A 23,939-nucleotide genomic window follows, 5' to 3' on the forward strand; every position below is an offset into this window, starting at 1 on the left:
GAAAATAAAACGGGCAGCATTTTCCTGATTTTTACTGCTCCCTCAAGCCTACTATAGGCGAGACAAAAACAAAATACAACCAACAACTCAGAAACAACCTAACTACAATTTGGGACCTCTAAAACAATAAAAAACCCAAACATACCATAACACACCCAATCAACAAGTTATTAATTACTTGAACATGCAACAACGAGCGACCATCCCACTACCCTACCACATGTGGCATTTATTCATGCCCTTTATCCTTCTAAACTCCATAAATCAGAAGCACAATAGTCCAATCATGAGTAGACTACAAAACCGCCCACTAAAAGTAAAATAAATCGAACTCACGGCTTCCGATCACCGTCCCGTGAGTTCTAACTATTAGGAAACGAATTTATCAACCTTCCTTGATATTTAAAAACTTAATTGCAGAAATTATACATTCTATTAACTATGAAGTACCTTCAAAATCTTAAACTACAAAGAAGAAGAGAGGCGATATAGCGATACTTACGTCGTAGGGATCGTTCTAATTTTATCCTTTGTTGATTTCGTACTCGGGATGTTAATCTATTTTGAAACCCTAGAAGAGAGCTTAAAGGGTAAGTTTATGGGGGTTCTCTGGTCGTTTTCTATGAAAAATAAATTTTTGAAAAGTCAAAGAGGTGATAGCTTGGCACCCTATCATTAGCCCTTATTCCGGCGCTTATGTCTCTTTATCTAGATGTCGTATGAACAACCGGTCAAGAGCATTTTAAACCACATTCCAAGACCTTCAAATTGGTATATAATGTGTCCCATAAAGACCTCATATAACACACTAAAGGTTTTGTGCAAAAAGCTTTAGTGTCACACATACTTGTCACATATGCAGTCTGTATATTCTCGCAAAACTGCAAATATCTCTCTACTCCAATGTCGTATCGATGAACTGTTTAATGTATTCAAAATTACACTTGTAGATCGTCAATTTCATATGTGGATCATCCTATAATTCAAAGTATATTAGGAGAAAAGCTCTGCTTGTGATTCCATGGATGAGGTGCGAGATGTGATTTCTGTGTGCTGGTGATGGGCCAATATGGAGGTCTTGAGGCTGGGTTATGACTGTAGCTTGAGCAAAGGGATTTCGGTTGTGTGAGCACGTTCTTTAGGACTTATAAGTCTGGTAGTGTCCCTATGAGTGGAATTTATGACTCAATAAGTGGTTGGATGGCTATATGATGAGTATGATGTGACTGTGACATGTGTTCAGATGGTTTGAGTGTGATGAAAAGAGTTTGCTTGATATAAAAAAGGATTATTGGGTGCTAGATTGCTTTCTTGATGTGATGTGTTGTCTCGAGTTGAATGTGTCGAAAGATTTTTCATGTTGTTTAATTGTGGAACAAAGTAGATTTTCATGTCTTGTGGTGAGTTCATGTAACGCCCAGAACGGGGGGGGGCGGGACCGGCACCCGGTGCTTCACCTAACCTTGCGTACCAACTTGCGACTAAGGGATTCTGAACATATAATGTCATACGTTGGCCATGGGGCTACATTGCAAGATAATTTGCGAAGCAAAATATAAAACTGAACGAAAACTAACGCTGACTAAACATCAATATAACGTTGGGCTGACAAGGCCGTTATAACTATTACAACTGACAAACCAACAAAATATACATACAAGGCCTACAAGCCCAACATACTGCACTAAATGACAGGATATGTCTACAAGGCTTTACTGATGGATGTACTGTGATCGGAACAGGGCCCCAACCTACCCATAACATATATACAGATATACATAATATGTACACAAAACTCTAGACCCGACAACTCTGAAGGATGTGGAGATTACCGATCAGGCTAAACTCAGGCAACACCTACTCAGGAGGTCTACCTGTCTGTCTGTCTGAACGTGCACGCATGAAATGCAGCGCCCCCAGAAAAGGGACGTCAGTACAAAATAATGTACCGAGTATGTAAGGCAATAAAATAACTGAAAGCTGAAACTGAACTGATAATATGATAACTGAAAGTAACTGGGAGTCAAAGATGACCTGGAGATATACTTACGTGCTGATACTGACTAAACTCTCTCAATATAGTAAGTAAAATAAATGTCTGGCCCTATAAGGCTCGAAACGTGTAACTGCTGCGCTGTAGTAGACTCGCTCATAGGTGCTCGGACATACTAGGCTATGTATCTCATCCATTTTGGGCTCGCTTATAGGCGCTCGGCCACAGTAGGCTTGGTATATAACTTACCATATGATCAGAGGTTGCCCAATAGGGGTCTGCCCACCGATTATAACTCGATGGTGGTTAAAATACTGTAATACTGTATATATATATATAGACCCTCTATTCTCTTCGCTGAATATAGACAAAACTAAACTGAATATGAAGTCCCAATAGGGGAGAATACTATAACTTATGAGACTAGGATAGTGTATATAAATCCGGGAGTATGAACTTTTCTTTATGCCTCGTTATCAAACACATGTAATTACGAGATCATGCCAAAATGAAGGAAGGGCTTAGCCTTAACATACCTTATCACAATCTTTGCAATCACCAAGTTGAACTCACCTCTTCTCACAACAACGATAATAATACTATTATTAAGTTATGAAAGGTACAACTATCACACAACGAATGACAAGCTTATTTTATATTAAAACATGCATCATCTCCCCTAAAATCCTTACTTCCTCCAAATTCAAGATAACACCAACAACACAAGGACACAATAATAACAACATATATACATTATTTTGCTTGCAGCCTTATATACACCATCAAATACTACAAAATAGCCCAACACACCCCAATCTCTTCATACAAAAAATGACCACCGTAGTAGTGTCAAACGACCCGGAAATGTTACGACGAATGACCAGTCCACCACCCTACATTTATATGGTGTTTCTACACCCCCTTCTACCTCCAAAACCCCACAAAATAGTAGTAAAACACGCATCCCAACAGCAACACAAAATAGTCTACTACAAGTGAATAACTCGAACTCACGGCTTTCGATCACCGTCCCATAAGTTCTTACAAGTATAGAACAACTTACCATGAATTTACAGTAGAAAAAATGGATGAAAGAGAGAAGTAAACTCACCTTATTTTTTGGATAACTCATATCCTATCTTGGTTCTTCAAACTCTAGGTTTTACCTCCAATTAGAACTTGAAAGGGAGAGAAAATCAATTAGGGTTTGTGGGAAAGTTTTGGGAGGATTTTCGCAGAGCATATGTCTGGTTTTTATGCCCTATTTTCAGTCTAATATATGAATAAAATAGTCCTTTAAAAGGCCTCTTTGTTTGACCCGAAATGGCCCATTTTTGGGCTCTCCTTTAAGCTAGTAGGTGACACACCTACTTGTCACCTAGCAGCCGGCGCAGTCTGGCAGAACGTCCCATATATCTCTACTCCGATGTCATATTTTATGGGTGGAACACCCCGTAACTCTAATTATATTGGGAGAAAATCACAGTTACATGTGACCAAAAGTTTCAGTAAAACGTATGAACGTAACTTGTGATGACTTTCATCGACCTTTGTTCCACAACTCACTTGACTTCAAAACATAACACACGGCTGTTATACGACTAAAATAAATCAGAACATAATCTCATTATCATGTTAAGCACCCTAGTCTCACCCCAAAAGTACATGTTACAACATTCCTAACTTGTCGACTTTCGACGAAACATTGTTTTCTTCAATTCCTTTAGCTTCTGAACCTTCCAACCCTCTTTGTACTTGTTGTTCATGATCTTCAATATTTGTAACCTCCGAGGTAACATGAATAACTTACTTTATATACTTTCAAATATTATCTCATTTTTAGTCGTACATTAGTTTGCTTACGACACACTTTTACTTACGAAAATATAGGGTGTAACATCATTCCCCCCTTAGGAACATTCATGCTCGAATGTTTTCTCTTAGAGACTTTGGAAAATTTTGCCAGTCTCCTCCGCACACTAGGCATGCCACACATGGCCAATGTTTATAAATAACAACACTTTGCCTCACCGACCGTAAATGATAAATATTGAAAGTCAAAAATAAAAGCTTACCTGATGACCTGCTAGCCTGAATAGAGATGTGTTGTAGCATCCCATCTTGAGCCATATCTTCAGTTTGAAATAGGTGGGGGTATTTAGTTTTCATTTCTTCCTCCGATTCCCACGTGATCTCTTCTACATTCTTTCTCCTACATAAAACCTTCACGGAGGCTACCTCCTTATTTTGTAGCTTGCGGATTTGTCAGTCTAGAATGGCAACTAGAATTTCCTCATATGACAAGTCCTCTGTAATCAGTACATCATCCATGGGAACCACTAGGGTAGGATCGCCAATGCACTTTCGTAGCATAGATCGGTGAAAATCCGGATGGACAAACTCCAATTTTGAGGGAAACTCTAACTCATAAGCTACTTGGCCCACTCTCCAAATGATCCTATAAGCCCCAATATACCGTGGGATAAGCTTGCCTTTCTTGCCAAACCTCATCACGCCCTTCATAGGTGATACCTTTAAGAATACCCAGTCATTAACCCTGAACTCTAAGTCTCATCGCCGCACGTCAGAATATGACTTCGGACGACTCTGAGCTATCAACAGTCGCTCTCGGATAAGCTTTCCTTTCTCTATGGTTTGCTAAACCAAGTCTGGTGCATGTAACCCAGATTCTCCAACATAAAGCCACCCTATAGGAGATCTGCACTAACGTCCATACAAAGCCTCGTACGGAGCCGTCTGGATACTAGGGTGGTAACTGTTATTATATGCAAACTCGATAGGAGGTAGATGTTCATCCCAACTTCTTTTAAAATCCAACACACATGCTCGTAACATATCCTCGAGCATCTGAATTGTGTGCTTGGCTTGTCCATCAATCTGTGGATGAAAAGCTATTCTAAGATTCATTGAGTCCCTAGACCTCTCTGAAATGACCTCCAAAATTATGCTATAAACTGAGCCCCACGGTCAGATATAATAGAAACCGGTACTCCGTGTAGCCACACTATCTCCTTAATATATAACTTTGTATAATCTTCTACTATATATGTAGATCTGACTGGTAGGAAATGAGTTGATTTCGTGAGCCTATCAACTATCACCCATATGGAATCAAACTTACGATTAGAACGAGGTAAACCTGAGATAAAGTCCATGTTTATCGCCTCCCATTTCCATGTCGGGATCTCTATAGTCTGCATTAACCCTCAGGGTTCTGGTGCACTACCTTCACTTTCTGAAAACTAGGACATTAAGCGACAAACTCAGCAATGTTCTGCTTCATATCGTTCTACCAGTACTCATCCTTAATGTCATGATGCATCTTTGTCGACCCAGGATGGATGGAGTACCATGAATAATGTCCCTATGACATAATCCTGTCTCGTAGCCCTGCTACATCTGGAACACACAAAAGACCCCTATATCTGAGAACCCCATCTCCCTTGAGCTCTAACAATGGCTTCTTCTACTGCGGAACTCGCTCTCTCAACTCGACCAACTCTGGGTCCTCGTACTGCCTTTCCTTGACTTCAGCTGTGAGAGATGATTTTTCAGTGTTTTTGAGTACAACTCCACCATCGTCAGAATCTACTAACCGAACCCCCAAACAAGCCAATTAATGAATCTCTCTAGTTCATTGTCTTTTCTCAGCCTCTACATGTGCTAAGCTACCCATAGATCGGCGACTTAAGGCATCTGCTACAACATTAGCTTTCCTTGGATGGTAGAGAATGTTAACATCGTAATCTTTAAATAACTCAAGCCATCGCCTCTATCCTAAATTCAACTCTTTCTGCTTGAAATATATTGTAGGCTTTTATTATCTGTAAATACATCAACATGAACACCATATAAATAATGCTGCCATATCTTAAGTGCATGGACAACCACAACTAACTCGAGGTCATGGGTCGGATAATTCCTCCCGTGCTTCCTCAACTGCCTTGAAGCATACGCAATTACCTTCCCATGTTGCATCAGGACACATCCTAACCTGACACCTGAGGCATCACAATACACGTCATAACCCTCTAGACCCTCTGGAAGTGTTATAACTGGTGCTGAGGTCAACGTGTTCTTACGCTCTTGGAAACTCCGCTTGCAATCCTTCGTCCATTAAAACTTAGTTGCTTTCTGCGTCAACTTCATCAATGGTGCCGAAAGGGAAGAAAAACCCTATTCGAACCTCCGATAGTATCCTGCTAAGCCTAGAAAGCTATGAACTTTTATCGGAGTGGTAGGTCTAGGCCAAGATTTCATGGCCTCAATCTTCTGAGTGTCTACCTTTATACCTTCATCTGATTCAATATGCCCCAAGAATGCTACAGATTTCCACCAGAACTCATATTTAGAAAACTTAGCATACAACTTACGATCACGGAGGGTTTGGAGTACCGCTCGTAGGTGGTCTGTATGCTCATCATCTGAACGGGAATAAACCAAATTATCATCAATAAATACTATCACGAATAGATCTAAAATGGCTGGAATAAGGTATTCATCAAGTCCATAAATATGGCGGGTGCATTCGTCAACCCGAAGGACATGACAAGGAACTCGAAGTGCCCATATCGGGTCCTGAAGGCTGTCTTCAGAATATCTTTTTCCCGAACTCTTACCTGGTGGTATCCCGACCTCAAATCTATCTTTGAAAAGTATCTAGCCCCCCTATAACTGATCAAACAAGTCATTGATCCTTGGAAGTGGATATTTGTTCTTAATAGTTACCTTGTTCAGCTGCCTATAATCGATACATATCCTCAGCGAACCATCTTTATTCCACAGAAATAGTACCGCTGCACCCCAAGATGAGGTACGGGGCCTGATTAAACCTTTCTCCAGCAAATATTTTAACTGCTCCTTCAACTCCTTCAATTCGGCAAGTGCCATTCTATATGGAGGGATGTATATTGGTTGAGTTCCTGGAAGCAAATCGATGCTAAAATCAATCTCTCACTCTGGAGTAATACCTGGAAGCTCATCTAGAAACATATCTGCATACTCTTTGACTACAAGAATAGACTGAAGTGTAGGTATCTCAGCATCTGAATCTCTAACTCGCACAATATGATAAATGTACCGTTTTGCGATTATTTTCCTTGCCTTTAGATAGGAAATAAACCTACATATGGGTGTCACTATATTACATACCCATTTAAGGACTGGCTCACCCAAAAGATGAAATTTGGCTACCTTTGCTCGGCAATCAACTGTGGCATAGCAAGCTGCCAACCAATCCATGCCCATGATAGCATCAAAATCCATCATCTCTAGCTCAATTAGGTTAGCTGAGTTTTGACGACTATAAATTGTAACCGTACAACCTTGTTAAACCCGTCTAGCAATAATCGATTCTCCGATCGGTGTAGGTACCGCAAAAGGATCACTTAGTATTTCAGGCACTATACCAAACTTCCCCGTGACGAATGGGGTAGTATACGATAAAATATATCCTGGGTCTATCAAAGCATAAGCATTATGAGAGCAAATGGTCAATATACCTGTCACAACGTCTGGTGAAGACTCCTGGTCCTATCGACCCTCTAAAGCATAGATACAATTCTATTTACCACCTGAACTGGAACCTCTACCTCTACCTCGACCTCTATCAGCCGAAGACTAAGACTCGCGCCCTGAAGGATGCACAGACATAGATGATCATGTTGCTGAACTCGCTAGTTGTGCCATTCATCCAAAATATTTATTTGGGAAATCTCGCATCATATGCCCCGAACGCCCACATGTATAACAAGCATCAGAACCTACTCGGCATTGGCCTAAGTGACCTCTACCACATATGTCACACCGCGGCAGAAATGACCATGTTTGTGCAGAACCTCGTTGTCGCTGCAAACCCGACGCCCGTGAGCTCTCACCTGGTCCTAACTGAGTATATTACTCTTACGACCTGGGAAATCTCATCCTCTTATGTTTCCCTTGCTCAGCCCTCTCTGTACCCTGCTGCTGACGCCTTACTCTTTCTATATTCTAGGCAAATGCCTGAATTCGAGAGATATCCATACTATCCTGCAATGCAGCGGTGGCACATACCTCGGTTAACTCTGGGGCCAACCCTGCTATAAACCTGTGAATCCTGTTCCGCATAGTAGCAACTATGGATGGTGCATATTTGGCCAATGAGTAAAAATGGAGACTATACTCTCGAACACTCATATTGCCCTGCTTGAGGGCTAGAAACTGATCGACTCGAGCCTGTCGAATCTCCCGCAGTAAGTATTGGTCAAGGAAGGCATCTGAAAAATTCTCCCAAATAGCTGGAGGTGCATCACTTCCTCGGGACCTCTCCCATCCCTCGTACGAAAGGTAGGCTGCTAGCTCAAATACCTCTTTCTCCGTGGCATGCATAACCCGAAAGATCCTGTGAAGCTGATCTATAAAATACCGCGGGTCCTCCCTCTGATCTGTCCCCGTGAACTCTGGGGGACTCAAAGCAATAAACTCTCGGACCCTTGAACTCCCAGACCCCTCGGAAGATCCTGCACTAGCTGATGCCCTAACTTGTTTTTGGGTAGCTACAAACTGTGTCAACAAATATACCGCACTCCTCAAGTCCTGATCTGTTGGAAAGGGAGGGGGAACTGGATGTGCGGTATCCCTAGGAATCTCCATAGGTGGTGGAGGAGCCGGTAATGGCTGAGTAGGGGTCTCGCCTTGGGCCTCAGACTGGGCCCCATCTACTGGGGGTACCCTACTAGTCCCCTCACCTGCTGCTGTATCTCTCTTGTGGCTAGCCATAGTTTTACTAGTCACTGTCATTTATGCATGCAAACACCAACACGTAAGTTTAACTCAAATTTCCTATACTCAGTTCTATAGCATGATTTAGATTTGAAATAAGGGTAACCAACTCCTAAATGCCCTGTAGTTCCTTGCTTATATAATGTGGTGAACAACACATCTATAAACAAGGCCCTTCTAGACACGGCTTGTAGACTCCCTATGACAGAACTGCTCTGATACCAAGTTTGTCACGCCCCGAACTTGGGGGGCGAGACCGACACCTGGTGCCTCACCTAACCTTGCGTACCAACATGTGACTAAGGGACTCTATACATATAATGTCATACTTTGGCCATGGGGCCACATTGCAAGACAATTTGCGAAGCAAAATAAAAACTAAACGGAAACCAACGATGACTAAACATCAATATAACATTGGGCTGACAAGGCCGTCATAACTATTACAGCAGACAAATAAATAAAATATACATACAAGGCCTACAAGCCCAACATACTACAATAACAGACAGGATATGTCTACAAGGCTCTACTGATGAATGTACTGTGATCGGAATAGGGCCTCAACCTACCGATAACATATATCCATATATACATAAGATGTACACAAAACTCTAGACCCATCAACTCCGAAGGACGTGGAGCTTACCGATCAGGCTGAACTCGAGCAACACCTACTGAGGAGGTCTACCCGTCTGTCTGTCTGAACCGGCACGCATTAAATGCAGCGCCCCCGAAAAATAAACGTCGGTACAAAATAATGTACAGAGTATGTATGTAAGGCAATAAAATAACTGAAAGGTGAAACTGAACTGATAATATGATAACTGAAATTAACTGGGAGTCAAAGATGACCTGGAGATATACTTACCTATTGATACTGACTCAACTTTCTCTGTATAATAAGTAAAATAAATGTCTGGCCCTATAAGGTTGGGAACGTGTAACTGCTCCGCCGTGGTAGGCTCGCTCATAGGTGCTCAGCCATACTAGGCTATGTATCTCGGCCATTATGGGCTTGCTCATAGGCTCTTGGCCACAGTAGGCTCAGTATATTACTTACCATTTGATCAGAGGTTTCCCAATAGGGGCCTGCCCACCGATTATAGCTCTATGGTGGTGAAAATACTGTAATACTATGTATATATAGACCCTCTACTCTCTTCACTTAATATAGACAAAACTAAACTGAATATGAAGTCCCGATAAGGGATAATATTTTAACTTATGAGACTAGGATAGTGTATATAAATTCGGGAGTATGAACTTCTCTTTATTCCTCGTTATCAAACACATGTAATTACGAGATCATGCCAAAATGCAGGAAAGGCTTAGCCTTAACATAGCTTATCACAATCTTTCCTATCACCAAGTTAAACTCACTTCTTCGCACCTTAATCTACAACAACGATAATAATACTATCATTAAGTTACGAAAGGTACAACTATCGCACAACGAACGATAAGCTTATTTTGTATTAAAATGGGCAGCATCTCCCCTATAATCCTTACGTCCTCCAAATTCAAGATAACACCAACAAAATAAGAACACAACAATAACAACATATATACACCATCAAATACTACAAAATAGCCCAACACACCCCAATCTCTTCATACACAAAATGACTACCGTAGTAGTGTCAAACGACCCGAAAATTTATGACGAAAGACCAGCTCACCACCCTATATTTATATGGTGTTTCTCCAACCCGTCCTCCTCCAAAACCCCACAAAATAGTAGTAAAACACGCAGCCCAATAGCAACACAAAACAGTCCTCAAAACAGTCCGCTACAAGTGAATAACTCGAACCCACGGCTTCCGATCATCGTCCCGTGAGTTCACACAAGTATAGAACGACTTACCATGAATTTACAGCATACAAAATGGATGAAAGAGAGAAGTAAACTCACCTTATTTTTTGGATAACTCAGCTCTTATTTTGGTTCTTCAAACTCTAGGTTTTACCTCCAATTAGAACTTGAAAGGGAGAGAAAATCAATTAGGGATTGTGGGAAAGTTTTGGGAGGATTTTTGCAGAGCTTATGTCTAGTTATTATGCCCTATTTTCAGTATAATATATGAAGAAAATAGTCCTTTAAAAGGCCTCTTTGGACGACCCGAAACGGCCCATTTTTGGGCTCTCATTTAAGCAAGTAGGTGACACACCTACTTGTCACCTAGCTGCCTGCGTAGTTTCACAAAAATGCTCATATCTGTCTACTCTGATGTCTTATTAACAAACGGTTTAATGAGTTAGAAATTAGACTCATAGATATTCAATTTCATGGGTGGAACACCCCGTAACGCTAAGTATATTGGGAGAAAATCGCAGTTACATTTGACCAAACTTTTCAGTAAAACTTATGAACGTAACTTGTGATGACTTTCATCGACTTTTGTTCCACAACTTGCTTGACTTCAAAACATAACACATGACTGTTATATAACTAATATAAATAATATCATAATCTCCTTATCATGTTAAGAATCCTAGTCTCACCCCAAAAGTACATGTTCTAACATTTCCAACTTGTAGACTTTTGACGAAACATTATTTTCTTCAATTCCTTTAGCTTCTGAACCTTCCAACCTTATTTGTACTTGTTATTCATTATCTTCAATATTTTTAACCTCAAAGGTAACATGATTAACTTACTTTATATACTTTCAAATATTATCTCATTTTTGGTCCTACATTAGTTTGCTTACGACGCACTTTTACGTATGAAAATATAGGGTGTAACAGTTTAGACTCAGGAAGATTAAGTGATGGCGTAGTAATCGCGGATGCGAAAGGGTATAGAAAAAAGCCAATTTGAGGCTAAGCAGGTAGGTTATCTCATGCAGAGTAATCTACGGAGGTGTGATCCTTATAATATTGTGGGGAGAGTTTCCTTTCTACCATAGGGGTTTATGTGTTGAGATTTAAATTTGAATTTGGTTGAGAAAGTTGACTTGAATGTCATGTGGATGTATAGGATCTTAGTAGATGATTTGAGGTACTAGATAGTTTGTGTTATGTGAGCTTATGAAGGATTTAGTTGAATCTCCCTGCGGTATTATGGAAGTAATAGAGTATGGGTATGGTGAGTTATTAGATGTTCTATTCTATGGCATTGAGCTAAGTGGGGGAGTCTGCTATCGACGATTTGATTGCATGATTACGTGTTGTATTAGTTTTGGTATGAGGCATACTTGTAGATCGGTTAGGACTTGCAGAGGTTGAGATCAAGGATGACTCGGGTAAAGAAATTTCTGGATACAGGATGTGTTACACTTTATGGGTATATGGGAATCATGGGATTATTGAGTTGTTATTCGTGAAGGATGTATTATGCGTGGAGTAGGAAATTGCTCAATTTCTTAAATGTGTGGATTACTTCTTTTTTGGTGTTGTTGTGCTAATGGGGCATATGTCGTTTGGCCCGTTTGGGTGACATAATTAAGATTTGAGTAGAATGGATAACAATCGAGAAGGATCTAATGGATTCAAGAATTATATATAGCAATTGAGAATTTTTCTGGATTTGTATAGGGCTAGGATGTGAGATTTATATTGGATGGTGTCGAGACTCACGGGATTTCTATGTCATTATGAATTTTACTTTTCGGTATTAGAAAGGTGGAGGAAATGGCTTCAGATTCACAAAAGGTCTCTTCAAATTGGGTATCTTAATTGCAGTACGTTTGGGGGTGCTTAATAGGGAATACAACGGCTTATGGGCCTTAGATCGGTGTGGTTTTATGCTAGGATCTCTTGTGGTGAGCTTTGGGTGAGGATCGTGGTATTCTAACAAGGAGAAGTGTTAGCTTGAGGGCAATTTGGAAGGAACTCAGAGAAATGGGAAATCTTGGTAATAGGTTATATCAGTACGGTAATAGATATGATCGGTTCTTTGGGTACTTATGATGTGGTGAGGCTTTACATGTGTTTTGGTGTCAATACTCTTGGGTTTGGCAATCTGCGTGCCTTGGTTGAGTTAGAGAGGCTCAGTTCTGATGGTTGGTTATGGGTAAATGGGTTTCGATGTGTTCTCGATGGTTTCTATTATGGCTTGAGATGGATATTTCCTACCAGCGTGAGGAACATGTTGCATACTGTGATTTTCTCCAGGATGGGATCAAATGGAAGGTTTCTGACTGATCGGGTAAGTTTTATGCTGGTGACTCAGAGTTGATTATGAGATTCTTGTACTTTTCATATGATGGCATGATAGATGCGATGTATTGTGTAAGATTGAGTTTTGCATGTGCAAGGTCACGATTCATATATGGAGGGAAGGTCATGAATTTTGGATAGCATGTACAATTTCAGATATATATATATATATATATATATATATATATATATATATATATATATATATATATGAATATTATAACTGCTTGGTAATTCCTGATAAGGGTGCGCATTTCAGAAGGCGCACTGTGTGTTGACTTACAAATGCTTCATTGGTATTGCGTTACTCGTCTGGTTGATTGACTGCTGATATTCAGATCTTTTCTATGTGTCACGGAAGAATTTTAGAAGTATTCCTCGTGGGATGATCGTGCATGAGAGATGTGTTAGCCATTCGGGCGATGGAGTTGGGATCATATATGGTGATTCGTGTGTTCTATGTATTTGGAGACTGGGAGTTCTCAGAAGCAGATTATTTTGTGGTCGTGGACTGTGAAGTTGTGGCTAAAGCTAGCCAGATGATAGTATGTGTTGTGATTCAGTCATTGTAGACTTTCGGAAGGTTACTTATCTATTTGTGGGTGACCAGAGTTGATTTGGGGTCAATTGGTAGGCCCAATGAGGATATGTATTCTACACCAGGTCGGATTGGTTGATTCTGTACTGCTATTATTGAGGGATGTGCCAATCGGTCATAGTTGAGCGTATTCGTGTTCTGATATGTTCTATGAGTTACCCTTCTATGCCACGAGGGGTTTTGATTTGTTGGTTATAAGCACACATGGTGCAGTTCTATTTGGGTCTTGTAGCGGGATTTGAGCGAGATTGTTATTGGGGTGTCGAATAGTTGATTGCGCCTTGGTTATGTTCTCTTCGGACTATGGTATATTATGCTATTTGCTTCTCTGTGGTTATGGTTATACACTTCGGGTATTTGATGTCGAATTGCGTATAGTTGTTGATTTTGAGAATGGTGGCTTGAGGTATTTCATATGGACCCGTCTCTGGATGGAATCACGCATTGCAGCTTAGTTATGTCGGTATATGATTCTTTGTGTTAGATTCGTGTGTCTTGGTTCTACAATGTAAGATGGGTTTGTAACATTGCGGTTGTTGTGGTACTTGTTGAGCTTGCAGGATGGTTCTCTCATTGGAGTCATTTTCTATGTTTGAGTACATTTGAATTGTTGCATATTGGTGCACGGATTTAATGGTTTGTGGCGCTGGGTAGTATTGGTGTGGAATGTCATTAGAGTAACTTGTATTTGATAAGATGAGGTCGTTGGACCTAGAATGAGTGATATCGGATCTGATTGCGGTCTATTTGAAATGATACTGTTGCTGACTGGCTTAGAAATTTGCTATAGTTCTTGTGGAATGAGAGGGAGCTCCATGGCTCGTTGATCTGATAAGTAGTTATGAGTTTATGCGTGTTTCTTCCATCATTGGCAGTGTACAAAGGTATTAAAACGGTTTTGTTTGATACGAGGTTTATTACCAGTACCGGGTTTTCTTCGAATAGTTATTATGGTCGAAATTATTGCTATGAGTATTTGAGTTATGTGGTATATTATGGGATTGCATCTTGGGTTATGGTTATGGCTTAATACAGCTTGTTCATACTTATATAGTGTGTAGATGCGAGATTCACATCTTATAGAAAATTTCAGATGTTGGGAATTCGATTCTGTTGTTTACGGGCTAAGGTTGAAGTAATGATCTTCAGTTATGTTGCGTTGTGAGGCCTATGTGGAATATGGTGACGTGGGATCACCCTCGGGTATGTGTGTGGTAAGGTTACACGGAGATTTGATGTCTTTGGAATGACTTTTGGCACGTTTGAGGATGAATATATGTTTAAGTGTGGGAGGATGTAACGATACGACCAGTCGTTTGGAGTATTTTCACTTCGCTCGGTAGTTTGAGGGCATGAGTAGCTCTGTATGATGTATTATGAATTGTGTGAATCGTAGATTTTGGTTTTCAGGTTATTCGGAATTGATTTGGAAGAATGAATCTCATGATTGAAGCTTTAAGTTGGAAGAGTTGATTAAGTTTGACTTTTGTAAATTTGAACCCGGAACGGAGTGCGGATGGTTCTGTTAGGCCCCGATAGTGGTTTTGAACTTGGGCGTATGTTCCGATTTGCATTTGGATATTTTTAGAAGGATTCGGCGCTAATTGGAAAAAGTTGGAAATTTGAAGGCTATAAAATATTATAAGTTTGACCGGGAGTTAACTTTGATGATATCGGGTTCGGATTGTGGTTCCGGGAATTAGAATAGCTTCGTTATGTCATTTGGGACTCGAGTGCAAAAATTTGAGTTCATTCCGGGTTAATTTGATATGTTTCGGTGCGAGTTTTGAAAGTTGAAAGTTCAAAGTTCATTTAAGCTCAAGTTGAGTGTGATTCATCATTTCGATGTTGTTATGGGGGATTTGGGGCCACGAGAAGGTCCGCGTTATGTTGTAGGACTAGTAGGTATTTTCAGGCAGGGTCCCGAGTGGCTCAGAAGAGTTTTGAACGTTGTTCGGATCGTTTGGATCAATTTTTGGCTAAGGCAGCTGGTTGCAGGATCTGGTATGATCGCACATGCGGCTGGTTTGCGCAGGTGCGATGGCCGCAGAAGCGACAAAGGAGTCGCAGAAGCTAGGTGAGAGCTGACAGAGGAAGATTCCATGGATGAGGTGTGAGATTTGATCTTTGTGTGCTGATGATGGGCTAGTAGGGAGTAGGAAATTGCTCGACCCTCCACCTAAAGGTAGTGACTAGGATGTTCAGTTTACGATTTTGGCAGATGGCCAAGTGGAATTGAAGAAAGATGTAACGTTATTGAAGAAAGAATACAAGGATGAACAGTGGTTTTAAAAAATTATCTTGATGAGAAATTTGTGGAGGTGTTCCATGCCATTGATTCAATGAAGAAGAGCAATTTAGAGGTATACTAGTACTTATTGTCTGTATTGTTTTCTGTTTTTTGGTAGTTTTTAACCTAATAACATTTTATTTGAAATTATTGATGTAGCATAAAGACAACAGATATGTGAAAAAGATGAAGAAGGTGATGGTGACAGGAACTAGGATGCAGTCAATGAAAATAAAGACGGTATACTAGTAAACTATACATTATGATGGAAGTCTGGTGTCCGAAGGGATATTGTCCAGTTTTATATACTAGATGAGTATAATTTAGTGGATGAGTGTAAAATATACTGTATTTTTTATCATATTTTTCCATTCTAGTCCATTTTTTTTATTGGATTTCTATAATAATATGGTAGCCTTCATAGTTCAAAGTTTTGTTCTAGTATATTATACTTGAAGTCTTAGAAGGTATACTAGTAAACAGTATATTATGCTGGGAAATCTGGTGTGCGAAGACTTGTTGTCCTGTTTTGTATACTGGATGAGTATAATTTAGTGTATAAGTATAATATACTGTATTTTTTATTATGTTTTCCATTCTAATCCAATATTTATTAGTTCTCATAACATGAAATCCTGAATAATGTGCTAGCCTTTATAATTCAAAATTTTGTTGCAGTATATTATACTTGACATCTTATCTCTGAAGGCTTGTTTTGCGGTATTTTTATACTGGATGAGTATGATATACTAGAGTTCTTTTTTTTTTCTGATAACTTATTTTTAATGCTTCAATTTCTGGCTTTGTAGAGGATTCCCATGATATAAATGAAAAAAATGTCAATAATGAAAATGCGAAATTAGATGATATGAATTTAGAAGTGATAAAGGAAGGGACTTCCGGTATTGAAACGTATAGTTGTATATTTAAATTGTTTTATATCTACCTTTTCTGACATCATTATGTATATTTTATGTAGCACCTGGGTTGGTTGATGTTGGAATTCTGGATTAAGATAAGGGGTTAGAAATGTGTGATTCAGAGGCTCATAACATAACAGTTGAGTTTGGTAAACAAACAACAATTGAAGATATTCCATCTGTTCAGATACCTAAACAGTCACGCGATGAAGATGTTCCGGTTGTTGAGGTTTATAAAAAATCAACAACCGAGATGATGCCAGATTATGAGGTTGAGATGACTGACTCTCAAATTGAGTTTCAAATTTATAAACTTGAAGATGCTCTACACTTGAAGATGCTGCAACTTCTTCTTTGCCTATTCAGTCAAGTTGTGAAGGTGTCCAATCTTATGAGGTTTCAGATGACTCTACTCAAGAAGATGCAACAGAAATAAGAAAACATGTTGTACCTCGTGTTATTGTGAAAGGGGATCACCCTTTTAAAACGTCAATTACGAAAGAAGTTCCTATAGTAATTAGTGATGAATTTACTAAGTTTGTTGAAACAAATTTAATTGGAACTTGCATGTAATGTTACAGATTTTTTTATTTTTTTATTGTATTTTCTTTTTAATGATAGTTTGGACTATCATATTTATATATTTATTAAATCGTTTTAGCAAGAAGGTGTATGAAAAGAAGGATGATATACTAGATCAATAGTTTGATCTTGGAATTGTATTTATAGCTGAGAGGACATTGTTTTTTGAACTTCACTATATTGGTATAGGTATCAATGAGACGGTATGTCAACAAACATTATTTTTTTTAGTTTGACTATGTGTGGGTATGTTCGATTGATGTCTATTTTCTTTTTGTAGCATATTTATGTTATATTCTATTACCTCAGGAAGAAAGCTAAATATGGAAAAGTGAGGATAACAACTACTGACAATTATTTCAGTTGTGCCATTCAAGAGGTGTACAATAAATCAAGCACAGATAGCGGGAATATAAAAAAAACAGATATTTGACTTGACTAAGAAATTAAAAGAGTATGTGCTTGGGTTTTACATTCTTTGTAACAACCCCTGGATTTTTGTTGATTATGTTCTTATGCCAATTAACGTGAAAGATGCATGGCATTGGATATTGGGCGTTCTGTCTATTTTTGCATGATGGCTGCATTTACATATACGACTCAATGAGATCTGCAAGTCATGATGTTGTTGTTCGTAAAGCATTGCACTCATTTGCTGTAATGATACAATCGTTGCTAAAAACTACTCCATTTTATGAGCAAAGAACTGATATTGCAACGAATATATCTCGTTATTTGGGAAAAAAGGATCTATCTGAACCATTTCCTCTTTTATCAGTGAATGGCTTGCCTCAACAGGAAAAAGCGTAAGTTGTAATATTTTTTATATGATATTTTTCTGTTTTTACTCTTTTATTGTTATCTTATTTTTTTCTTAATATGTTTTTGTATGTTTTGATTGTGATATATATTATTGTGTATTTGTAATGACCCGACTTGTCATTTTAAGAATTAATGCCCCGTTCAGTGACTTAAGGCCTCGAGCAGTTTCGTAATATGTATTATGACCCACGGGTGTGGTCGAGTTTGATTTTCGGAAGATTTAGAATTAAATTGAAAGAACAATTCCTATTTATAAGTTTAAATGGAAAGAGTTGACTTTTGAGCAAAACGACCCCGGAATGGAATTTTTATGATGTCAATAGCTTCGCATGGTAATTTCAGACTTAGGCGTATGTTCGTATTTGGATTTGGAAGTGCATAGGACAATTCGACGCATTTTGGCGAAAGTTGGAAAATGAAAGATTTTTGGAAAGTTCGACCGAAGGTTGAATTTTTGATAACGAGGTCGGATTTCAATTCCAGAAATTTGAATAGCTCCATTTCGTCAGTTATGACTTGTGTGCAAAATTTGAAGTCATTCCGAATTGATTTGATATGCTTCGGCGCAAAATATACAAGTTTGAAGATTTGAAAACTCATAATTTGATTCGCTGCGCGATTCCTAATTTCGGCATTGTTTGACATGGTTTGAAGCCTTGGGTACGTTTGTATTGTATTTTTGGACGTGTTGGTATATTTGGTTGAGGTTCCGAGAGCCTCGGGTGGATGTCGGAAAGTTAACGGATCAATTCGGATTTGAAGAAAAGCTGCTGGAATTTCTAGGCAGCATTTAATGCTTTCGCTTCTGCCGAAGTTTCATTGCAGAAGTGACTGGAAAGGGAGCTGGACAGAGGCTGGCTTGAACTTGCAGAAGCGGAGATTTCTGCGCACCTGCGCAATCGTAGAAGCGCAAGTAAGAACATAGAAGCGAAGCTGGCAGCTTGCTAGGTTTTTTTCACATAAGCATGAGCAGTGATCGCAGAAACGTGAACAGTGCTCACAGAACCTTGAATAGTGCCCGCAGACGCGTGAACAATGCTCGCACAAGCGGAGGCAATGCAGAAGCATGAACAATTCTCACAGAAGAGGAGGAAACGCAGAAGCGTGAACAGTCCTCGTGAAAGCGGAACTGGGCAAAAACATAAGTACAAAAAAGCAGTTACTTTGCCATTTCGTTTTTGAATATTTGAAACTCCGTTCTTGGGCAATTTTGAGGATTGCTTCACAATTTCAACTCAAGTAAGTGTCCTATACATGAAGGTGTTTATATTTTATAAATTCATGGTTATATTCATCGTTTAATTCGAATTTAAATGGAAAAAATCAAGATTTTTGCAAAATCTTCCAAAAATAAAATATTTAACATTTGGAGGTTGAGTTGTTATCGTAATTTGATAAAATTGGTATGATTGAACTCGTATCGGAATGAGTGGTCGGATTTCATGAAAATTATTTTCGATTTCGAGGGACGAGCCCCACGTTGACTTTTATTGACTTTTTAGAATAAATTTTTAAGTCGATGTTTTATTATCCGGAATTATTTTCGATGAATTTTAATGAAGTTGCATAATTAATTTGGATATATTTGAGTTGTTCGGAGGTCAATTCAAGCAAGAAGGTGATTTTGGAATATCGGCACAACTTCAAAAGGGTAAGTATCTTGCCTAACCTCGAGTGAGGGAATTACCCCTTAGGCATCGAGTCTTATGTGCCATTTGTGAAATGTGAAAAGCCGTGTACGTGCTCGGGCTTATATGTGCAAAATATATTGGGTTAAATTCTTAGACATATTGTGTAGTAAATTGGATGATTGTTGGCATTTATTAAATCATCTATTTGCCATGCCTCAATTCGTGTTTGTTGAAGTTGTTTTTAAATGATAGTTTGATGTGATTTTTACTTGTATATCAATGTGAATTCCGTGAGTTTGATGATTTGATATTTCTTGGAATTTAATTTCATTATTGATTTTTCCTCTGGAAATAATTAATTAAATAAGCTTAAGAATAGGTGTTAGTATATTTACCAAATATTTGTATAATAAAAAGGTGTTGTCCTATGCTGAGTTATTTTTTCATCTCTGTTGTTGATTCGAGATTTTATATGCATTGGGTGGAGCCTTGGGCTATTTGTTATAAAATTAATTGATTCTTTTATATCTTTGGAATTTAGTTGTGGCCGTTGGGCAATTTGTGATGTTAATTGGTTTTTGTTATGTTGTCGTGATAATATTCCGTGTAAATTGTTGTGTTATTTGAGTTATTATTTTGAGGATATAAGGGTGGCTTCCACTGTTGATATTATGTGGGTATAAGGGTGGCATTTCACCGTTGTTATGTGTGTTGGGATATTGTCTGGGCGGAGTGATAAGGGTGACTATAAGAGAGATAAGGGTGGCTATAAAAGCGATAAGGGTGGCTATTGATATTGTCAGAGCAGAGGAATAAGGGAGGCTATTATAGGAGTGACGAGGGTGGCTATAGGAGAGATAAGGGTGGCTATTGATATTTTCAGGGCGGAGGGATAAGGGAGGCTATTATAGGAGTGATAAGGGTGGCTATAGGAGAGATAAGGGTGGCTATTGTCAGGGATGATATGTGATGATGTGGAGTTATTGTGTTGGTGATTTTTATGTAATGTTGTTATTTTCCTTGTGTTTATTTTTATATCTTGTGCAATTGGTCTTGTTGTTGGTAAATTGGTAATAGTCTGATTTATGTTGAAATTTGGGGCCTGTGGCTATTGCCAGGCGGATTATGATATAAAATGTGGGCACGAGTGTCTTGACTGTATCTCGTCACTACTCTACTGAGGTTAGTCTTGATACTTTACCTACTGTGGTGTACTCGTACTACACTTCTGCACATTTTTGTGCAGAGCCAGGTATTGGAGATATCCGATTTGGACAGAGTTAAAGCAGGATCGTAAGGATTCAAGGTAGAGCTGCTTGGTCATCGCAATCTCTTGAAGTCTTTTCAGTTTATTGTACTATTAATTTTTAATCAAATAGTATCGAGTATTCGATCCTTGAGATTATTCTATGTATTCAACTAGTGTTTGTGACTCAATGTTACCAGTCTTCGGAGATTTTTATATTTGTTTCCACCTATAGATTTGATTACTTATAAAAAAATGGCTTGAAATGTAATTCAAATCGACTTTCTAGTCATAGAGACTAGGTGCCATCACGACGCCTGAGGTGGAATTTTGGGTCGTGACAAGTTGGTATCAGAGCTCTAGGTTCATAGGTTCTACGAGTCTAGTAGAGTTTTGCGGATCGGTATGGAGACGTGTGTACTTATCTTTGAGAGGCTACAGAACTGTTAGGAAATTTTCACTTCTTTCATTCTTTTCATGCGGAATTTGTTGAATTTGAAATTTGAGCCTTTGCATCTCTATTCTCTCACAGATGGTAAGGACATGTGCTACTGGGTCAGCTGAGCAGGCACCCACACATACTTCTAGGGCCGAGGTAGAGGATGAGTAAGGGCACATGTATCGACTAGCGCACCTATGATAGCAGCAGCTGAGGAGCCGCCAGTAGCTCTAGTAGGGGAATAAGTACCAAAAGCACCTGTTGTTACCCCGTACTTTAGGAGACTTTAGCACAGTTTTTGAATATGTTTGGTACATTAACTTAGGCGGGATTGATCTCTGTTGCACCAAATTTTGCACAGATTGGGGGAGTAACTCTGACTCCCACCTCTTGTAATCCAGAGCAGCAAATTCACAGTGGTCAAGTTCCGGGTGTAGTACCGGTAAGGCCTGTTATTCCGGTTCAGCCTGAGGTTAGGCCAGGGGCATCAGAAGTAGAACAAAAGAGACTTCAGAGGTTTAAGAGGTATAGTCCACCTATTTTCAGTGGCACAACTTCAGAGGATGCCCAAGGATTATTAGACCAGCCGATGCAACACCACCAACTTGGGCTCAATTTTCGGAAATGTTTTTGAAAGAATTTGTTCCCCAGACTCTCCGGGATGCGTGGCGCACAGAGTTTGAATGGTTGCGTCAGGGCACTATGACAGTGTCAAAATATGCTATCAGGTTCAGTGAATTAGCCCGTCATGCACCTATCTTGGTTCCTACAATTAGAGAGCGAGTCCGCAGATTTATCGAGGTGCTCGATTATGATCTTAAAATATGCATGGCTTGAGAGTTACAATCTGATACTCCATTTTAGCAAGTAGTTGAGATTGAAAGGAGGATCAGGGGTGTTTTATGTGAGGAAAGGGAGTATAAGGAGGCCAAAAGGTCTCGAAGCTTTCGAGGGTTTAGTGGATTTTACTCCTCGCCCATTATGGCGGAGGCTTAAGCAGTCGGCCAGCTCAGTCCACACATCAGATTACTCGGGGGTGCTCCAGTAAGTTCTTGTAGTGCACCACCGATATGAGATCCTTACAGTGGTTACTCCAGTTATCCGACATAAACTCAGTACGAGCAGACGCGACCTCAGAGGGGTTGTTATGAGCATAATGATACTAGGCATATCATGAAAGATTGTCCCAGACTTGGGAGAGGTGGATTTCATCAGAACACTCAGGCTATGGGCCCCAATGCAATTACTACCCCACGTGTACAGCCAGTTAGGGGTAGAGGACAGGCGGGTAGAGGGCGTCCTAGAGAGGGAGGCCTAGCCCGTTGATTTATTTGCTGTGGTGTGGCGGGGTCCACTACACCAGATGGTGTCGTTATAGGTATGATCCTGATTTGTTATAAAAGGATATTTTTCCTTAATTTGATTCGGTTCTGAATATTGAGGTGAGCCCTCCTATTATGCTCCGCTTATGCATGATCTTCGTAACTTTGTGACCCACTTATATGTTATCCCTGTTGGGAAATTTGATAATGATAGCCCGCGTCTGACAATTTTATGTTTGTACACCATTAAGGGCTATAAGTCAAAAAGTAATTTTTATTATTCACTACAGTGGGTTTTGATGTGATTTCGGAATAATTAATTTTAATTTTAGGAATTTTATATCCTATTGGTATGAGGGTTTACAATGCGTTGTGAAAATTATTTACGGAATTTATTGAAAAGAAGAAAGAAAGAAACAAACAAACAACAACAACCCAATAAAATCCCATTAATGGGGAAATTGATAATTTATGTTGGCATAATGTGCAAAATAATTGTGATTCGGAGTTGAGGACGAAATCCTCACATTTTTTATATGATGTGAAATATTTAAACTAGGCTACGAGCCGCGGTGGATGTGATATAAGGACGAGGTCCTTGTGGTCAAAATTTTATGAGTTTAAATTCTCCATTTTGTGAAATTTAATTTGTACTATAGTATTAATATGGAGGCATGCCTGTTAGGCTTATTTGACAATTCTTGTATATTTTTCTGTGCATATTAGCCATATTCGTGCTATAAACATTGAGTTTTAGCCTATAAGGTGGGTACCCAGGCGGCGTTAAATGTGACTCTTTAATTCGGGTAAATAATTATGAGGTATTCATGCCTCGCGTGTTGCTGTCATTGTTCCGAAAAGTTGAAATGAGATTTTGGTGAATATGAGATTAATTGAGGATGCTGAAAATTAATTATAAACAGCTATTATGACCTGAGATGTGGTTATGGACATACGTATGTCGTGTGCGTAGGCACAAATTGCTACAGCCGGTTGAGACTAATGTCGTGTGTTGATGTCAGCAATTCAAAATTTATGTGCAGTGTTAAGGAATTGGCTTAAAGGCTTAGAAGTATGAATAAAAGAAATAATATCCACTGAGATGATGTTGTCGGACCCCTGTTAAATTTACTGTAACGTAGAATCGCCCAT

General features: G+C 39.2%; 2 protein-coding genes across 2 annotated transcripts; both read right to left on the reverse strand.

The window, feature by feature from the left end:
* Nucleotides 1-6,682: 6,682 nt before the first annotated feature.
* LOC138898920 (uncharacterized) lies at nt 6,683-7,279 on the reverse strand. Its single transcript, XM_070185029.1, has 2 exons — nt 6,985-7,279; nt 6,683-6,936 (listed from the first exon to the last, which is right to left on the reverse strand). The coding sequence occupies exons 1-2, from the start codon at nt 7,277-7,279 to the stop codon at nt 6,683-6,685; spliced, it is 549 nt and encodes a 182-aa protein (XP_070041130.1).
* A 723-nt stretch (nt 7,280-8,002) lies between these two features.
* Nucleotides 8,003-8,770, reverse strand: LOC138898921 (uncharacterized). The gene has a single exon (XM_070185030.1). It carries the CDS (start codon nt 8,768-8,770, stop codon nt 8,003-8,005), a length of 768 nt encoding a protein of 255 aa, XP_070041131.1.
* Nucleotides 8,771-23,939: the final 15,169 nt, after the last annotated feature.

The sequence above is a fragment of the Nicotiana tomentosiformis genome, chromosome 9 (assembly GCF_000390325.3).
Source record: "Nicotiana tomentosiformis chromosome 9, ASM39032v3, whole genome shotgun sequence".
In the NCBI taxonomy this organism is placed as follows: Eukaryota; Viridiplantae; Streptophyta; class Magnoliopsida; order Solanales; family Solanaceae; genus Nicotiana; species Nicotiana tomentosiformis.